At 37.8% G+C, this 21,093-nt stretch overlaps 1 protein-coding gene across 2 annotated transcripts in view; it reads right to left on the bottom strand.

Annotated features, from left to right (window-relative positions):
* Positions 1-21,093, bottom strand: part of Cpe (carboxypeptidase E) — a 106,334-nt gene that overhangs the window by 21,945 nt on the left and 63,296 nt on the right. For both annotated transcript variants that reach the window (XM_074055036.1, XM_074055037.1), the window contains exons 2-3: positions 10,270-10,466; positions 8,242-8,409 (exon numbers count right to left, since the gene is read on the bottom strand). In XM_074055036.1, the coding sequence (XP_073911137.1) occupies positions 8,242-8,409; positions 10,270-10,466 (365 nt within the window). The remainder of the gene's footprint in view (positions 1-8,241; positions 8,410-10,269; positions 10,467-21,093) is intronic.

Raw genomic sequence — 21,093 nt, forward strand, 5'->3', positions numbered from 1 at the left:
CAAAAACTTGGTACTTTCATGTGATGAGTTTTTAGTAGCAATGAGAACGCTCTCAAACTCTGAAGAAGTACTTAAGTAGCTCTGATAAAAAGAAAGCTTTCTCTGGAGGTGCGCTCCCTGCTGTTCTTTGGGGAAGAAGATCTACAGCATCACTAGGTTTTGGTGGTTATCATAAGACCTTGTATTCATATATTTCTGTTCTGTTTATGAATCCCTCTCACATGAAGTATTTTATTGAGCTTCACAACACCCTCAATGGATATGCAAAGGTATTCATTCCCATTTCGTAGGGCAGAGTCTGAGGGCTGAGTATGTCAAATAGCATGTCCAAGTTCACACAGCTATGACTTGAAATCCAGGCTTTGATCCTATAAGGCCCACATTATTTTTAGCATTTCAGATGTACTGTATTAAAACCACCCTATATTAGTATCTAGAATATATAAAGAACTCAAAGAATTAAACATCAAAAAGAACAAATAATCCCATTAACAAATAGACAAATGAATTGGACAGTTCTCAAAAAGATGTACAAATGGCTAATAAATACATGAAGAAATCTTCAACAACCTTAGTCATAAAAGAAATGCAGATCAAAATGGCACTGAGATTCCATCTCACCCCAGTTAGAATGGCTGTCATCAAGAAAACAAACAACAAATATTGGTGAGGATGTGGGGGGAAAGGAGCCCTATACATTGTCGGTAGGAATGTAAATGGTGGGAATCAGTGTGAAGGCTCCTCAAGAAACTAAAAATTGAGCTGCCATATGGTCCAGCAATTCCACTCTTGGGTGTATATCTGAAGGAATGTAAATCAAAATGCAAGAGAGATATCTGCACACCCACGTTAGTTTTAGCAGCACTATATACAATAACCACGCTATAGAACCAGCCTTGGTGCCCAACAGCTAATGACTGGATAGAGAAAATGTGGTACATATATCCAATGAAGTATTATTCAACCACAAAGAAGAATGAAATTATGTCATCTACTAGAAAATTCATGGGATTAGAGATCATCATATTAAGTGAGAAAAGCCAAGCCTAGAAAGACAAATAAGACATTTTTCACTCACATGTAGAATCTAAACCTAAAGTAATAATAATAATAATAATAATAATAATAATATGACATGATTGTAAAAGAGGGACTGTCTGCAAGGGGGAAACCAGTGGGTGGGAGGAGGGGGAAAGGAGAAGGTGACAAGGGAAGTACATTATATATAGTTATGAAAATGGCACAATGAAACCCACCAAAAACTGTAAAAAAAGAGAAGAAGGGAAAAGGGTAGTTAAGAAAGAGTAATATAGATGGGGAAATCTGATCAAAGTACATTATATACATGTTGTAAATATCACAGTGAAACTCCTTTGTACAGCTAACTTATGCTAATAAAAATTGTTTAACTGTCCTATTTTTTCACATATGCTACTTGTAATTGTGGGAAGGTGTGATTTAGAATAGCATGCTGTTAACAGAATACATAGGAAGAATAAGTTATGATGCTGTATAGCACAGTAGGGTGACTATATTTTACAATTTGTTATATATTTTAAAAGAACTAGAAGAGTTTGAAGATTCCCAACACAATGAAATGATAAATGTTTAAGAAGATGGAAAAGCTAATTACTCTGATTTCATCATTACATTATATGTGTATCAAATGATAAGACATATAATTTGATACACATATGTGTATTAAATGATAAGACTGTTATATAAATTATAAATTTGTAACTATTGCTTATCAATCAAAAAGTAGAGCATTATTTTTACTATTTGTTGTATTGGCTTATTTTATTCTTGTACTACTAACACATACTCATTGTGGAGGAGACAGACAGCACAAAGAAAATTTAAATTACTTTATAATTTTACCACTCAAAGATACCCAGTCCTTACATTTTCATATATTCTTTCAGTCTTCTTTCAATCCATTTAGATATTATATAATATTTGTATAATATATAATATTTATATAAAATGTGAAAATTTATATACTTTTAGTGTAACAGTGGATAATTCCTGGCATTGAATCTCCTTCTAAAATATTATATTAATGGCTGAGTAGTGGATCAATGTCTGGATTTACCATTAATAAATAAAATAATAGCTAATGCTTATTAGGAACTTTTTATGTATCCCATTGAATACCACACCCATCCTCTGAGATAAGTACTACATTTTCCCCCATCTTGTAAATGAGTAAGGTGAAACACAGACATTCAAGAACAGTATGAGGCCACTCAGCTCAGAGCAGGACCAGGCCTGGACTCAAGCCCAGCAGTCTGGCTCCATAGCCACTCACATGCATTAGCAACCCCAGGTATGGAGCATTAGGTTGATGGTCACTATGGCAAAAAAAATTTCAACTCAGGGCCTCATGCTTATTGGGCCACTTGGGCCACACCCACAATCCTTTTTTATATTTTGCTATTTTTAGATAGGGTCTCCCCTTTTTGCCCAGGGTCACCTTGGACTGCCCTCCTACCTCCTTCTCCCCTCTAATGCTGGGATGACGAGCCTGAACATCTGGCTTGTTTGATGAGACCTGGTCTCCCTAACTTTTTGCCCAGGTTGGCCTCAAACCAATCCTCCAGATCTCTGCCTCTTAGGCAGCTGGAATTACAGGTGGTCCCTCACACCCAGCACACTGTGAAAAAAATACTTTAAATATTGTGAAGATCCTTGAAGCCCCCACTTTGTACACAGAGATATTTTCTTTGGGAAAAATCCCTGGAAATTGAATGACTTGATCCAAAGCTAAGCACAATAAATCCAGAATTGATTTTGATCTACACTATTTGTGAAATGGATTTATCTCAATTCCATTAATTGAATAATCCATTCTTTCCATGTTGATCTGAAACATGTCCTCATTATATGCTAAATTCTTATATATACTTAGGTTTGTTTCTAGAGTTGAAATTAATTTAAATTAAGTCCAGTTTGAATTTTGATTAAAACAGTCTGCAAATACCTATTACAGGAAAGTAAATCAAAAAATTTCTATAATATAAATTTTTTACAGTGAAATTTTATTTTAGGTCCTATACATACCAAAATGGCAGTAAGACTATGTGATATGAGCTTAACACACATTCTTCTCTATTATTCTGTTGAAAAGTTTTTCTTTTGTGAATGAATTTATTTTCATTCTTCTTTATATATCCCTCATTCCCTGTTTAGTCACTCCCATGAATGGTACTGACAAATATTCCAATAAATGTAAAGGAGGCAGAAACACTGTGGTTTAGAGAATCACTGAGGACTTTAGGAAAGAAGTGGGGGTTCAGAATCTTGGGAAGGAAAAAAAATAAAGTAGAATTTGGATAGGAGGAAAGGAAGAAAGGAAAAGTTAAAATAAGAGGGGAAGTACACCTGGCCCTCTAAGGGCAGGAAGCAGAATACTTCCCAGGATGAATTGGTTTTAGTGGAAGTTCAGGAGGCAAAGCCACTCTGCAACAGACTACAGTTGTCCTTGTTAACCTGAAAACAATGAAAAACTAGTTTTCAAAATAGTATGCATGATATTGCTGTGATATATTATAGGTTGATATGTGCATGAAAATCACTTTTAAGGATACATAACAAAATATGAATAGTAGTCACTGAGGACTATAGGGCAATAGGTTATTTTTCTTATTTATATTATTATTCTTTTGTTTGAAATAAAATATTAATTTCATAATAAAAAACCTTAAAAAGGTCTGCTTTTGAAACAAGTTCAAAGACACAGCCCTGAGTGCACAGTGGTATGAAGCTATTAGACTTGGTCCATTGTTCGTACTTTTTTTGTGTGGGACTGGGGTTTGAACTCAGCCATTGTTAGTTTTTGTATCATACATACACTACTGCCAACATATGTTACTGGCATGTTCAGAAGCAAACAAATAAATTACACAATTTGATGAAGTGAGAAAAGTTTCTCTTTGATAACGAATCTTCTACCATGACTAAATGCTGAGACCCCCCATATTGTAATTATATATTTAAACTCTCCAGCACCCATAAGAGAAAGCTCCTGATAGCCAAAAAACATTTCTGACCTATTTTTAAAACTTCCATTTAAAGATTGTAAGTACGCTCAATATTATGCTCTATAATTAGATAGCATTGACTCTTAAGATATGTTGAAGCTGTGTCTATTCAGTTTTCTTCATAACTCCAGCTATAAAGGATGTGTAACCCTAGAATCTTTGCTCCCATTTCCTGCGTGGGGAATAGGAAATGTTTCTCTTTTTCTCTCCCCTCACCACTACCCCCCGTCTATATTTTATCCTATTATACTAAAATAAATCCTTGCTAAAACTTAAAGAAAATGTGTAACCCTAATAAATTATTGAATTTATTTTAATACACACTGTTTTCAGGCAATCCAGGCCAAATAATCGTGGAGGTGACCAGGCTGATAAGCTCAGGGACAATGAGAAATGACTTATAGGAAGATCTCTAGGAGTATAAGAGAGGTCTTTTATTCCCAGAGGTTCAGAAGTGGTTCAGAGGTGCAGGATCAAACAGTGCACTTCAGGGGAACATGGCAGCATCTGTAGGGCTTACTATGGACATACGCTCCTCTCCACCTCATTTCCACCATCCTCCTCTACTACTCATATACCCCAGTGCTCCTGAATCAGCATCCCCTGCAAATCTGCATCCCCACCTAAGGTTCCAGCACAAAAAATATATACATATGTATATATAAAATAAAGAATAAACTGAAATTTCAAATCCTCTGCGAGGGATATAGACATTAGGTTAACAAAGAGGAACTGAAAAGGAGGAATATTTAGTGACATTAATGAAATACCTACTATATGTCTCACACCAGGTAGGGCCTAAATATTGTTTCTATTTTTTTTTTTTCAGCAGTACTGTGGTTTGAACTCAGAGCCTCAAAATTGCTAGGCAGGGGTTCTACCATTTCAGCCACTCCACACCCCTTTTTGCTTTGGTTATTTCTGAGATAGGGTCTTGCTTTATATCCAGGCTGGCCTGGACCTAGGTCCTCTTATTTAAATTCCTCAATACCTGGGATGGCAGGGCTGTATCACCATATCCAGCATTTTTATTAGTTGACATGGGGTCTCGTGAATGTTTTGCCCAGACTGCCTGGAGCCACACTGTAGTCCTCCCAATCTCTGCCTCCTAAGTAACTAGGATTACAGGAATGAGCCACTGTTCTGGGTCAACACTATCTCATTCCTAACACAAAAATGGAGAAAGAAGATGACCTATTCATGGGCAATACAACCCCCTGAAGATTTAGTATAAAGTAAACAAATCTAGCTTATGTCTAGAAGAAGAACTAAACTTTAATTTTCATGTACTTCTCTAATTTATCTTTAAGAAGAAAAATTAGTGGCATCGGAATTTTTTAATAAAAGCTCTTATTTAAAAGAGTACCATGGCATCTGTCACTTATAACTGTAATCTTAGCTACTCAGGAGGCAGAGATCAGGAAGGTGTCAGTTCAAAGCCAGCCCAGGAAAATAAGTTTGCGAGACCTAATCTCTAAAGTATTCAACACAAAAATGGGCTGGCAGGGCTGGAGGTGTGGCTCAAGTGGTAGAGTGCCCACCTACCAAACAAAGAGCCCAAAAAAAAAAAAAAAAGACTACCGTGAACATCTTTTAATAAATACCATCTGAGCCAGAAATATGAAAACATCTAATATAGAGATTACATAAATATGACACATGACTGGGAAGGAGGTCATGCTGACTGGAAATAGTGGCACTTGTACAAAGTGCCATTCTGATATCCTGTCAACAGGAGTTTATTTCACAATTCTCTAGGAGAGGTGACAGGAATTATTCTCCTTGTTCCTCAGATTTAATAAAGACTGCAGAGGTAGGTTCATGCAAGTGATGGGGCAAGTTTGTAGGCTAGTGTCAAGACAGCCTCCAGACAGTTTTCCATTCCTGCCTTATCACATAGGACTGACTCTGCTTACTCAGCCCCAACTTCACCTTCTCCCAGGAAAGATGGTCTTCAGGCTCAGAAATTACAAGTGTGCCTGTGACTCAGAACCAGGAGCGTTCTTGGGTTCTGCAAGAATCCTCAACCCTTGACAGCTCTTGTCTGAGACCAGCCCCCACAGGAGAAATGATCAGCCTGTGTTTCTGGAATGAATCCTAAATATAATATCCTAATATAGCACTCTGGGCCAACAATCTGGAACTCCCTGTCCCCTGGGTCCTCTATCTGGGGTCCCATCCACATGATGACTGCCTCTCTGGAACTCCAATTGTTTACTTTCAATGGCTGTCTTTCTCAGATATTGTGATTTGCTTTCTGGATTGCACTTATTCATAACAGGCCCTCAGACTACTGTGTGTCAGATATCAATAATTTCTACAAGCAAGGGATCAAAATCATGCAGAGTCAGAGAGAAAAAAGATATACAAATAAATAACCGGCTGGCTGTGGTGGTACATGCCTATAATCCCAGCACTTGGGAGGATGGGGCAGAAGGATCACAAGTTCAAGAACAGCCATAGCTACACAGGAGGACCCTCTCTCAATAATTATGATAATGACAATAATAAATATATACATATATATAAAGTTGAAATTGTGTATTCCATCTATGGGAACTATGGATAAAGAACATAAGGAAGGCTTAACAGGATCCATCTTGAGCAAAGCAAGACCACACAGGGAAGGTAACCTAGAAAGAAAAGAGCACTCTGACAGTTTGAACAACAAGTCATATGAAGACAAAATTATTAGAAAATGTACCTTTGGGAAGCAAAATGATATCATAGAATATGTGGGCTATCAGAGCCAGATTAAGGAGTGAGTCTGTCAGTAGTCTCCAGGGGCCAAGCAATATTCAAATGGTCATTAAAAAAGAGAACGTACACTTTTCCAACTGTCAGAAGCAGTTGGCACAACAGAGAGGAACTGTCTAGAACAATAGAGAAGGAGCTAAGAGCTGCTACCAGAATTTCTTCTCCACCTGTCCTCGATGATGGGTTCTATTCCTCCCAAAGTAATTAAAAATGATATTGGTTTGAGGGTACACGGGATGTTTAGTGGGAGTGTTACTGTGTCCACCTACCCCTGAAGTACCTACACAAGAAGTACCATGAAATCATGCTGAAGTGGCAAAAACAGTTCTAGGTCCTGACCTCAGATTACTTTATTTGTTTGAACTGATATAATCCTTATAACCACCCTATGAGTCAGACACTACCATCATCTCCATATTCCACATGAAGAAGCGGAGCACAGTGGAGCTCAGAATTGATCTGAGGTGGCTGTGTCCAGAATCTCTGTGCTTAACCACTATTCTGTCATACTGAGTTTTCACTTTTTCCTCTGGGAAGTAGAGAATTGGTAAGATTTTTTATGCAAAAGAACAAGCATTTGTGTGTGAAGATCATTCTGGAGGAATTTGAGACAGTTGAATTGACTTAGGCGAGGCCGGGCACAAAACAATAGGAGACTGCACCTGTCAGGGCAGGAGGCCATGGCCTCCACGAAAGTCAGAGAATGAGTTTTCAGAGGAAAGAAAGATGAGAGAGGTACCAGGGATCCCGAATCACTGGACATGGGAACCAATTGCTGGTGAGAAGTGACAGAGGTGGAAAAAAATAAAGGCTTTGATGATCAAGATAAATGAAATAATAGTGGTTTTAAGAGAAAATACTTGTTTCTGGACAAGCTAAGCTTGAGGTCCCTGGAAACCTCTAGATAAAGGGACCCAGTCAACAAGTAGAACAGGAAAAACAGAATTGTAGATATGGATCAAAGAACACTTGTATAATAGCTGACACTGAAGATTCAAGAAAAGATGAAACCCAGAAAATCAGATAAAAGAACCAGATGAGACTCTGAGGAAGGCCAGTAGCTAAGCCAAGGTAGAAAATGAAGAGAAAGAAACCCAGCAGTGATTTGAAAGGCAGTAAAGAGCTAGGAGACAGTGGAGTTTTGTAAAGAAAGGGAAGGAAAACCTTTTGAAAAGAAGACCAAATTCAGCAGTGTGAAATCTGCAGGCATTGCTGTTCAGATGAATAGATAAAGGGCTTTTCTGAGAGGAACTTGGTGACTTGCTCTTTCCTTCTGTCCTCAGCCCCAACTTCTCACTCCTTGCCCAATCTTTGGATCATCACAGTTAACTGCCCACACAAGCTTCCTGAAACTCCTACGTTCTTCTTTGTGATAAAGGCATTGGAACATATTTCCTTAGGCTAGAGGGCAAACCCAAAGAAAACCATACATGCTCTCTACCTTTGTGTTTTGGTCCACAATTTTCTTCAGATTTTTCAGCAGGTGATTATTTGGACCACCTTCTTTCTCATTAACATAAACTATCCTATCCAGGTCTGGAAAGTTCCGGTTCAGATCAATTCCTTGGGCATTGCTTCGACCCACAAACCAGTCCTTAAGTTCACCAGGCTAAAAAAGAATGAGAGGAAAATCATCAAACATTCAGTTATTTATTATTGCTGTCACTATTTAATGTCTCCATTGACAGTGTTTAAAATAATATACTGATATTATTTTTTCAATAGTATCCTTCCTTAATGGAATTTTCATTATTTTACTAATATAAGCATGAAGACATCAGTTTAAAGTGTTTGTATGGACATTCTGAAAATATTTTCAATGACCACTATTTTAAATATCAATAATAATATTTAAGAGATAAAAATTGCAACATAGTAAACACATATTCACTAGCAGTAGATGATCCATTTCAAAGCACACAAGTCTATAATTAGATTTAAGTAAAATATTCATTGCCTCTGTAAATCACAGCAACCTATTTTTGTAATAATCAAAAGAATAAATAAATAAGATTAGGAGCTAAAAGTGAATTTAATGTTATTTATGTATTAATAACATGCATGCTTCTATGGCCTTTATCATAAAATATGAGTTCTATTTTAAAGTCTAAAGTAAAGTAGTTTTTCTCTAAAAAGATGATAAATGTAAACATTACACAATGTATACATGTATTGTGAAAGCATGGCTCAGGTGGGAGCACTTGCCAGCATGCGCTGGGTTCAATCCCAGTACTGAAAAAAAAAAAAGGAAAAAAGAAACATCATATTGTACGCCATAAATATGTGTAAATATTATGATTTTATGTATCAGTTTAAATGAGTTTAATCTTTAATCTTAAAAAATACAAGTGCTAGACCAAAAGCTGGAGAACTTAGTGATTAAAGAATTTCTGTTTGATTTAAATCCTTTGTTAATGGCACTACCTGAAAGATTAATGCATTTCCAAGATATCCAGTTTTACCTTACCATGTGAATTCTCTTGTTTTACTGTTAAATTATGTCAAATCTGTGATATTAAAAATTACCATATTTTAAGGTCATATAAGCTTAGGTAACTCAGGCTATAAGGAATAAAAACAGAAATAAAAAAGATAATCTTTTGCCCACTTAAAATTTTAAATGTGACCTTAAAATACTGAGTAATTTTAGTTTATATGTTACTAGAATTTTTTCTCTCATAACGTTAGAAAACATATCAGTGTTATACTTACAAAAATTCACTGTCTGTGTTGGTTACAATGTCAAATTATATGGTTATTGTGTCTTCTTAACTGTAGATAAAAATACTATCACTTTAATGTGTGTTCCCAAAAAATTACACAATTATTTCAGACTACAAATATGTCTCTCCCATTTCTGTCCAACCAAAATGGAAACACATACCATGCTATTTTACCTTTTAAAGCTTTTAATTTCCAGCATGTCAGTTAAAATGTATAAAATTATTTTTAGTTTAAATGTATGGCTGCTTTTTTCTTTTTTTTTTTAACTTTATTCATTCACAAAACCAACGATTAAACATCACTACATTGATCTGGCCAAAAGTCTTTCTTCCTTGAATTCAGTAGAGGGCGCTATGACACCAACTAAGAGATAAAGCACGGTCTTGCTCTTTATGGTAGAGATTTTCCATAATCAAGGATTTTTAGAAGAAAATTTGCCTCATCACAATTGTGGATAAATAAACATCACTTATTTAACAATACAAACAAAACATTATTAAAATTTTAACTTAGTAACAAAATTGTTCATTTGCAACCTCTGCCAAAGATGCTCTCTCCTCCTTGATATTCTAAACTCTTTTCTTACCAGGAAGTTGAATCGTGTACCTCTTATGCTGTCTATTGCAGTCTGTAAGCTCTGCATGAGGGCATTCTGTATAGATAGGTGTGTGTAGGATACATTTAGGTACACGCTTATAAAAAAACAATAAAGAAAGCACAGTCAATGCACCCTGCCTGCACTCACCTGAGAGGCTGCCTTCTCAAAGCCATCGGGGTTCAGGGATGGCATGATGTGAATCCGGGTATTGTGGATAAGATTGACAACTGTCTCGTTCCCCTTCTGGTACTCGTTGCACAGGTACTGGGCCAAGAAAATGAGCAGTTCTCGTCCAACTGCCTCATTACCATGCATATTCCCGATGTATTTAAATTCAGGCTCGCCTAAAGACCAAAAATAGAGACATTTTCTATAACACCAATGAGAAGGCAGATGTCACAATGGTCAGTGTGCTGTATCTACTAACGTGTTACAAATAGCCCACAACTTCTTTTCCCTCCATGAGTGATCTCTCAGAAACTACCTGAACATGAAAACGCCCCAAGCACTCTTTCTATGCTTCTAGTCCTCTCTTCCTGCCACCCACACACTCATAATTTAAAGCCCTAACACCCACTGGGACTGCGTTTGGAAACAGGGCTGTTTAGGACATAACTAAGGTTAAAAGAAATCCTAAGGGCAGGAACCTATCCAATAGGACTGCTGTTCTTGTAAGAAGGTAAGACACAGGGATACCTCTCCACCATGTGAGGACACAGGAAGAAGGTGGCCACCTGTAAGCCAGGAAGACAGGCCTCACCAGAAACCAACTCTGCTGCCACCTTGATCTTGGACTTCCAGCCTCGAGGACAGTGGAAAAAATTAATTTCTATTGTCTTAGCCACCTAGTGTGTGGTATTTTGTTGTAACAGCACAACCAAGCTAATGCACCACCCTACCTCCAAATAACTAACCATATATTGTGTGCCTATCTATTGGCTGACCACTGTTCTTTGCATGATTTGTTTGTTTGTTTGGTTGGTTTTGGTTTTTATGGTTTGGAGTTTTCTGTTGTTATTCTTTTGGTGGTACCGGGAATTAAACTCAAGGCCTTGAGTTTGCTGGTCAGGCATCTGCCACTTCAGCCATACCCCCAGGCCTTTTGCCTTTAGTTTGTTTTTTAGATAGGGTCTCGTACTAACTTGGCCCAGGCTGGCCTCCAACTTTGACCCTTCTGTTTTTACCTCCTGAGTAGCTGGGATTACAGGTGTGCACCACCACACCAGACACTTTGTGTGTTTTCTTATTTAGTCCACACAAACATCTAAAAGTATTATTACCCTTCTAACTTTATAGATGAACAAACTGAAGTTCAGACTGCTTAAGAGGCCTGCCCATGGTTACACAGCCTATGAAGCCAGGATTCAAATCCTGATCTTCTGCTCTAGTAAAAAGTCTATACTTTCTCTCCCTCCTCCCCACCCTACCCCTCAAAAAGCCCATAAGAATAAAAAGGGCCAGACTTAAAGGTTCAAACCTTGGCACCAATTCTTACTGGCTGATCTGAGGAAGTCACCTCAGCTCTCTGTGGCTTTGTTTCCCCAGGTAGAATATAGAGATCACAATAGATTCGACCTCATAAGGATGATGATAAGAAAGAATGGATGGAAATGCTTAGAACAGTACCTGGCAAAACACAACTACGATTTGTTGTAATTATCTTTAACATTATTAGCAGTAGTATTAGTCCTATATCACATTATCTTGTCATTGTGTGGTGCTTTGCCATATATAATCTAATTCCCTCTTTCCAACAGCCCACTCAAATATAAAAAGCAGATACGTTTATTATCATGGTGGCATAGATGCCACCCAACAGGATAAGTGGTGCTGATAGTCTCAGAATCCAAGCATAAATCACAGTTGCCCATTCTGCTCGCCCCATTGCATTCTGGGGCGAGCCTTAAAACTGCAGCACCCAGCAGCTAAGAGTTCTTCATTAATCCTGCCGTCTGCTCCCTTCTGCTTCTTCCATCCCATGGGCCCAACTCCTGCCAAGGAAAGGACTCTTCCGTTTATAAAATCACTAGGATTACTCCTCTTGGTCTTAGAAGAGAAGTTGTAATTAATTTTTTCTTGGATAAATGTCATGTAAATATATTTTGCATGAGATTCCTGAGTGTCTGATTGAAGTGACTACTCACACATGTCCTGTGTCCCTCTCAGCCTGAGTTTATGCTGGTCTTAATCTAAGGATCAGGTGGGAATAGGGTCAGTGCTATTTATAGCCAGCTTGATTTGTTTTGTTTTGTTTACTTTGATGAAGAGTCTGGACTAAAACTACCCACTAGGGACCAGCCCAGAAGGCAAGAGATGAGAAGAAATGCTTTCTTTGCTTCTAGTTTTAAAAGTAGCAAATCTTTCTTCCTTTATGTGAAATGCATGGAGTTTGTACTTTACCTTATTGGATGTATTCATTTAATTGAGGCATAGGGGAAACTGCAGCAGCCATTATATTGGGGGTTGAGGGGAATCAAGCTGCCAGAGGGATGTTGGAAACTTCTATACACAGCAGATTCCACTACAAGGAACATTCTGGTCTCCACCCCAGCAGTTTTGAACCTTCAAGTTTCTCAAAAGAGTGAGCTTGGTCCACAATCTACAAGAGTACCACACTGAATATTTTTAGTACTTCTCTAGGTTTAATTTTTTTTAATCGTTTAAATTAGAAATATCAGCTGGGCTTTGGCACCAGTGGCTCACGCCTATAATCCTAGCTACTCAGGAGGAAGAGATCGGGAAGATCACAGTTCAAAGCCAGCATGGGCAAACAGATCAAAAAAATCCAACACAAAACAGGGCTGGTGGAATGACTAAAGTGGTAGAGTGCCTGCCTAGCAAGTATGAAGCCTAAAGTTCAAACCCCAGTGCTGCCAAAAAAAATAGAAACAGCAAACTCAGAGTCAAATTCATGTAGCCAGACTTGGCACCCAGACGCTTTGGCTGAGCATGGTGCATTTTGTATGGATGTGAGTGCTCTGTGAAAGAACCCTATGCCCTCCAGTTCCTCCACAGACCACACCATTCCCTATTGCTGCCTTACTTGTTTGGTGAAATTCCTGATTTTTCAGTCAGCAAATTTCCACAATGGCTCCTGTTCTTCAACTGTGCAGAAATCCCACCCAGAATAAATCTCCTCCAATCTGCCTATTATATTTGTGAGGAGATAACAATACCAACACTTAGGTTGCCGTGCATGGAGAACAACAAAGGTCATCATATTGAAGACACTAACATAGGGAAATAAGGCAACACAAGAAAAGGCAAGTGTGTCCTTATCTTCTTCTGTCTTTTGGAATAAATCAGATCACTATATAACACTGTCACCAGCATACAGATGAGCTGTGTTCTTTTAAGCTTGTTGACTTGCCTTCTGAGATGGAGAAGAGCAATGTTGTTTAAATATAGCCTATGTTGGGAGTATACATGAAAATCCCAGTGTGTGACACTACAGGGGACCCAAGAACAAATAAAGCAGCATTCCTGAAGCAAAGGAATGTGGAGTCTGGAAGACACAGACGTGCACATGAACTGTGTCAGTAGTGAGGCAATGATGAAGGAATGTTGGATGCATAACTATCCAGCTTCATGCTTCTAAACTAGGATATTCCTCATGTCTTTTTGGCCTCATCCCAGCCTTATTCCCTTCTGTAGCCAGAGTTATCTTTAAAAAATACAACTCTCATTGTACTAACTCTACCTAAAAACCCATTGATAACTTCCCATTTTCTTTCATGATACAGACCAAAATTCTCTACAAGACCTTAAACTTATATGCTAACCGGCATGAACACCCCTCTAAGTCCTGAAATGCCATCCTTTTCCACTTCTCCTTCTGCCACACTTCCTACAGCTACAGGGCTCTTGCCTACGATGTTCTCTGATGCACACACATACACGTTTTGTCCTCAGATCCTTCTAATTGTGGATAAACAGACCTTCCTCAGAATACCTTTAGTCTAGGTCCAATTCCCTTGTTATTTTTACTACCTCAGTTTGAAAGTGTACATTAATCAATGTGATTATTTGATTTATTCTCCTGCCCCCATACAGCTCCCAACTACAAGTTCCAGTAGTCCTCAAGGATCACCTACTCTAGTTCATCAGCCATGCCCAGCATAGAGCCTGGAACACAGTAGGAGCACAATAAAGAATTGATTCAATAAATTCATGAGTAAGTGATAAATGACAGTTCTTGCATTTGAATTCCATCCTCAATATGCCCTCGAGAGGCAGGTGCAGCAGCCCTCAAAAGCTTTCCGGAACAGTAAAAATCCAAGGAGCCTGGGGCAGTGCCAGGGATCCACACTCTGAGTGGAAGATCTAGAAGCCTCCGTGGTAGAAGCTCCATTCAACATCCCTGGCAGAAATGGAGTGGAGGCAGCAGTGCTGTGAGCAGCTGATTTGCCCTGAAGAAGATTAATCTCCATGGTCACAAAACCTCTCCAGGCAAGCGGCTCTCTAAGGCTATTTTTGAGGTAGAGTCTAAACAAGATTCTGAAGAGACTTGGCCTTTGAAATCCTTAATCCGGAAATAGAGACAAAACCGAAGACTACATTTGAATGGCTCTCTCTGTGTCAGTTTGAAAAAAAAAAAAAAAGGAATAACAGCTTTTCATCCTCAATTTCCTGTTCTGGGGCTACATCGATGGAGTGCATCACCACAGACTGGCAAATGCATGAATGACGTCTGCCTTCCTGTGTACAGAGATTACACAGAGGAACAGGTCCCAAGGTTACCTGAGTGGCAAGTGCATCCTCCCTGTGCACGCAGTGGGTGCCACATATGTGGCTGTGTGCTCATCACCCCTCCTAGCAACAGGAAGTGAGGTACAGCAAGAAGCACTACACTCAGTCCCCTTAGGATGGCTGCTTTCACATTCACCATCTTCTCCTGTGTCACTGTCAAATTTGTTTTCCTCTCTGTGCGATAATCCTGAGCTCTTCACATGTGCACAGGTTGCACCGAGAACACTCAGGAAGCACTGTTTCCCTGTTGAGTCAATTCTCCTCACAATTTACTTCACGTGATACACAAACGTCAGTCAATTCATTATTAAAATAACCTCACAAACCAAATCTACCTGACTGGATCAAGTTTCCATCTTTTTCCATCCATAGCACAGAATAAGTAATGTACCTGATTCAATTTGCATTCTCATCAGAACAGACAATTTCCAAGTTTTTAAAATAAGATCCACATTTTTTTTTTTTTTTTTTTATGGAGACAAGGTAGAGACCTTGTAGTCCACTCTGGCCTTGAACTCGAGATCCTACCACCTCAGCTTTCTGAGTGCTGGGATTTCAGGAATGTACCACCACACCCAGAAAGAGCCACAATTTTAATGAAGTCAGAAATAACTGCATAAATTCAAAGCCAGAGCAGGCAAATCATTTTAAGTCCATGCTTGCAACTCTTAATTTTCTAGAATTGTGTATGAATATGATTTGAAATAAGTAAATCAGTAAAAAGCAATGTAAAGAAATTTCTATTGCCTCAGAAGTAAAATGTTAAGATTTTACACTCAGAAGCTCATTGGGTAGCATTTGAAGCAGAAGGAAAGTCAGCAATGTTCCCAAATAGCAGAGGAAATTCATAGCTTAAAGTGATCAGAGAGAACTTAAAGCAGAAGTGCAGAGGCCCAGTAGGCTGAACCTAAGAGAAATCATCAAGTCAAAAGACAAAGCTTAAAAATAATAAATATTGTCTATCTTCCCTGCAAAAAAGAAAACTTACTCTCTCCCCTTTATTTGGCTCAGTCTATCTCCCTATCTAGTATTTTCTCCTCTTGGAAATGTCAGACCAGGCTGACCAGTGGGTTCAGTAATTAATTAAGTAGCTTGGAACCTCTTTCAAAGCTCAGAGTCAATTATTTAATGACCTCTATATGGGAAGAAAACAACAGAGGGATAATTGCCAATGGAAAGTGAAATGTGAAAGCAGGCATAAATTATGAAACTCTGCATATGTAGCATAGAAAACCTAAGTGGGTTAAAGGCATTTTAAGAAAGAACTTGATTATAGTAACAGAATTTTCCCATGTTTCATTCTGAAAATAGAGAAGAAACACTGAAATGAATCTATTTTTCCAACACCAAAGTTTCTCTAAAAATACAAATCCACTAATGCATTTGCAAAGTACAATCATCCCTCAGAATCTGAGGGGGATTGGTTCCAGGACCTTCCAATAATACCAAATTCTGAGGCCATTCAATTCCTTAGATAAACAGTGTGTAGTATTTACATATAATCTATGCATTCCTTCCTATATACTTTAAATCATCCTGATTACTTATAATACCATATACAGTGCAAATGCTATGTAAATAGTGATTACCTGGTATTGCTTAGACAATGACAAGAAAATGTCTGTACATGTTCATAGATGAATTTCTTAATATTTCTGATCCACAGTTGATTGAATATACAGCTGTAGAATCTGCGAATGTGTGTGTGTCTCTATAGATATATATGCATGTATATATGCATACAAACACAACTCATTGAGTACATAACCCTTAGAGCATTTCAAAATAAATGTTCCTGGTACCTGCATTCTACTAAGAGTATTGCTGAGTCACAATAGTTTACATGAATAAAATTCTGTTTCACGAGGATATTACGTTAAAGCGGTGATTTTGAGAAATTGCTGCTCTCATCTGATTCACAAAGTGCTATGCAAGCAAGTAGAAACATGTTGGAACAGATGGGCCTTTTAATCCATGATCTTCCTCCCTCAGTGGTAAACCTGGGGTAAAGGCATTAGTGCTACTAATTGTTTCCACTTATTCAACATTCTATCTATTATAGCCATTGCAATCATCATTGCAGAACCTCAACCCAGCAAGTTTCCTAGAACTGTCAGTGAGAAAGTCATTAACTGACCCAGGGTTTAGCACATTTTAGCAGCCTAAAACGTAGAGGTATTCCTAAAGGAACCTCAGCTCTCCAGGGTCAAATAAACAATGGAAGAAGTGGTACAGTTATAAAAACAGATTCCTCTTCTACAGAACAAGTGAGGGCACAGTAAAGAAGGAAAGCAATGAAACCAAGCAAAGGAAAAAGAACAAAAAATGGTTGCAAAAAAATGTTCTCTCTTCTTAAGTCCTCCAGAATTATTTAGAAATAATATAAAATCTTAAAAATAAAGTCTGTGTCTTATTTTTTAACAGGCAGTCAAAATTGAACACAGTACCTAGTTATTCTACTGAGATATGCTGCAGAATTATATTTGCAAATGTTAATTGTGTATTAGCTATAATACAACTTTTATAGTTCTCTTAAATATGATATCTAGAATGTTCCTGCTAAGATCCTAACTGAACAACTTGGGGTGAACAAATGAACAAAAGATGTGTCCAGCCTCAAAATCTATGAAATAATGTCAGGGTTCCAATGTTAATAGAAATGCCTTCGATCTTTTCATTTGAAAGTATTTAGTGCTTCACAAAAGCAGAAATTTGTTACAAATATCCATGCAGAGGCATGCTGTCAGCTCTGATTTGAAGCAGCCCCCATTTCTATGGTATAAAGACTTTCCCTGGCCAGTTTGAAGCTACCAATGTGAAGCCGCTTGGCTCACCAATTTCCTGAAAATTAAAACTAGGCACAAGTCAGTGCAAGCCTATTCCAAAATGCCAGTGCAGATGGAGAGCAATAATTTGAAATAAATAGCTTTCAAAATTTCCATAGGTTCTCAAAAGGGGAAAGTAAGCTCTAAGAAATTTGAAGACTTTTCAAACTATAGGAAATGGAATCAGACTGGCCTCTGCCCCACTGCTTTTCTTTATGTTTCATTTCACACTGGAAGAATTATGGGTTTTGTTTGGTTTCAATTTTGTTTGTGGCTGTTGCATTAATATAGAGCAGTTTTCCAAACAAGGGTAAAGACAAGTAAGGGAAATTTTTTGCACTAAGTTAATGAACCTAGGAGTCAGAGTTTATCGCCCTTTACTCTGAAATTAGCCATAAAAAAAAAAAAACCACTGAACAAATTTTACTCTAACCTACTAAAGATATTTTTCTAAAATGTTTATCAGCAATAACATCAGGTATACAAAACTCCTTCTGCTCTCCCTACAGGTTTGCCCAAAGACTGTTTTCATGATGGAAAAGGCAATGAAAGTTTCTGTGCCCATTCCTAGAAATTCATAATTTAAAATTCACAGAAATTAGTTATTTTAAGATTATTAATGTGAAACACTTTATTATCATGATCCAAGAAGAAGCTACTTCTAAAAGCTTTTCAGATCAGAAAAATCTTTGACTTGTCTTAAGAACATCTTAAATTAGCAGAAAGAAGTTTTAATGTGCAAATCAGATAAAGAAGCAATTGCTCTAATGACATAGCCTCATGATTTGAAATCTTTCTGTGGATGTTAATCACCAAGAAAGACCAAGTACTATAATAATTATTGACAACATCAAATGCTTACTGGAATGCCCTAGAGAATTTACTTACTGAAGAAGCTTTTGTTAATGTGTCTTTTAGAAGTATCAGTTTCTAGTTATTTTAGGTACTCTCTTAGAAGATTCTGCTTTCATTAGTTGTCCTATCAAATCAAATGCATAAAATGTAATCAAAATTTTATCTTAAGAATTTAAGAATGAGACAGAGTTAAATAAACTGGTGTAGAAAATTCAAGGAGAGAGCTGGGCGTGCTGGCACATACATGTGATCCCTACACTTGGGAGGATAACCCAGGAGGATTGTGAGTTCATGGCCAACCTACACTACATAGCTAGCCCCAATCTCAAAAAAATAAAAAGAACTGGGAGAGAAACGTGAATGGACCTGGTTTTTGGCAAGTGATCAGGATTCAGGTCTTTGCTGATTCTCTCACTGACATGCTTCATTGTGACTTGTGTGTCTATTTTGGAAAACAATTTTATCAGGATTTCATTTCATATCTTCAGATGAGAAAGTTATGTTGCAGCACCAAGTTTTTGAAGGTTGTTATGTGGACAAGGATTTGATTTGTTCTGAAGAAATACAGAGGACAAAACTGGAATCAGTTACAAAAGATTCAGCAAGAGAGCATTTAGCACAGCTGAAGGAGGAACTTCCTTTCAGTTAGAGTGACTGCAGGGCAGAAGAGCTGCTGTGAAGTCATTAATTCCCACACGGGATGTGGTAGCTAAGAAGCACACTGCAGAGGTGGAGTGAAGGATTGCTTAAACCCTGAGTCCATTAAAGCAAGACTATGTCTTTCATTTCACAAATTCTTCGTATTCAATCTTCTAAAATTCTTCTGTACAAAGCATAAATGTTAGTTGACAATTTTGATAGTTCTGTGGAACAAAGAGAAAGCTATAGATCATCAGTGAAGTGAGATATAACTGCAAATTGTCATGGAAAAACACTAGTCCATTTCCATTAATCATCTCTCTTTATGCCCATGAATGAACAGCTCATCCATTGAAAGGCAAATAGACAAAAGGATGAGTAAAAGTGGTGTCATCAGAACCTGTGTGGGTGGAAAATATCAACCGGTTCTAACAGAAAGCTAATAAGCAGATAAAGAGGATGTAGGACTAACTACCTAAAACAAAGTCAACAATGTAAAAGCTTATTTGAACAATCTCACCTCAAAAGACCCTTAGAACATTTTTTTTTATTCTTTCAAGAAGACGATAACTTAAAAATCAATGATTTGTCAAAATATTTTCAGGATGTTATTTTTTCAACATCACAACTAAAGACTTGTGGTGTTGAACATACAACAGTTTCAGAAGCAATAGGCAATGCAATAGAATCTTTCCAAAAAGAGCATAGGGTCAAACAGAACTCTCTGTATTCTGGATACCTTACTGCTGCAGAAAGCCAGAATCTAGCTGGTGACACATCCCTCATCTGAGTTCTGGGTCTATCCACACTAGAGTAGGCACAAAGCATCCTCTTTGCTCAAATTTCAAAAATAAGATTGTGTTGGCTAACAGCAGTCATGGGTCAGAATCACTTATGAAGCTTCTTACACAGACAGATTTCTAAGGTCCATTCCCAAGCCCAGACTTCGGAAGGTCTGAAAATGGTCCTGAACATCTGTATTCTATAGAGTCTAGACTTAATCATGAGCCTACCAGCACTGGGAAGAGGTGATTTGAGAGGTGGACACTTGCAAAGCTTGGGGATGGGAGGAATTCCATGATGGCAGCAAGCAAATGGGACTTCCAGCTGCTAAGAGTCATTGGGATATGGGCAGAATGAAGTTGTGGTTCTTAATTCCTGGGTCATGGCCTTTTTAGAAAATATGACTTAAATAAAACTGTGAATTCTCTTTCCTCACATTTGAAAAGAAACTACAAATCAATACAAAGATTTTACACATTTAAGCGACCTTATTCTTGACATTTATAAGGTAGATTCTAGAAACAGAGTCACGTGGGAGGGGAAGTATATAAGGAAAGGGTGTAGGAGGGTAAATATGGTAGAAATATTATGCACTCATATATAAAATGGGAAAATGAGATTTGTTGAAACTATTCTAAGAATGGGGGGAGGATGGATAGGAGAATGATGGAGGAAGTGAATTTAAGTAAGATATATTATAAGTACTTTTGCAAATGTCACAGTGTACCCCAGTACAAATAATTTGATAATTAAAAAAAAGGACATCACAGCCACCATAAATATCAACATACATCTATTACATAGGCTTGTTTTCTGATCTCAGCAAATAGCAAACTGTAAAGTCAACAATCTAACTTCATTTTGTAGGTGGACTCCATTTTGTCCAGGCTCTCACCTAATCTTTCCTTATCCTTTTCAGAACCAGCTAGTTAATTCTCTGTTCTATTCTGAGAAACCACAGTACCCAGAAACTTTGGGGACTATCTCTGGGCCATGCCACACCCTGATCAGCATGCCCATCTAATCAAGTTACACACACTTCCATTTATCAAAGGGACCAATTACCACCCATTCCACTCCTCTGCCCATATTACTACAACCCCTGCCTTAAAATCTCAAA

The sequence above is a fragment of the Castor canadensis genome, chromosome 14 (genome assembly GCF_047511655.1).
Source record: "Castor canadensis chromosome 14, mCasCan1.hap1v2, whole genome shotgun sequence".
NCBI classification, from domain to species: domain Eukaryota; kingdom Metazoa; phylum Chordata; class Mammalia; order Rodentia; family Castoridae; genus Castor; species Castor canadensis.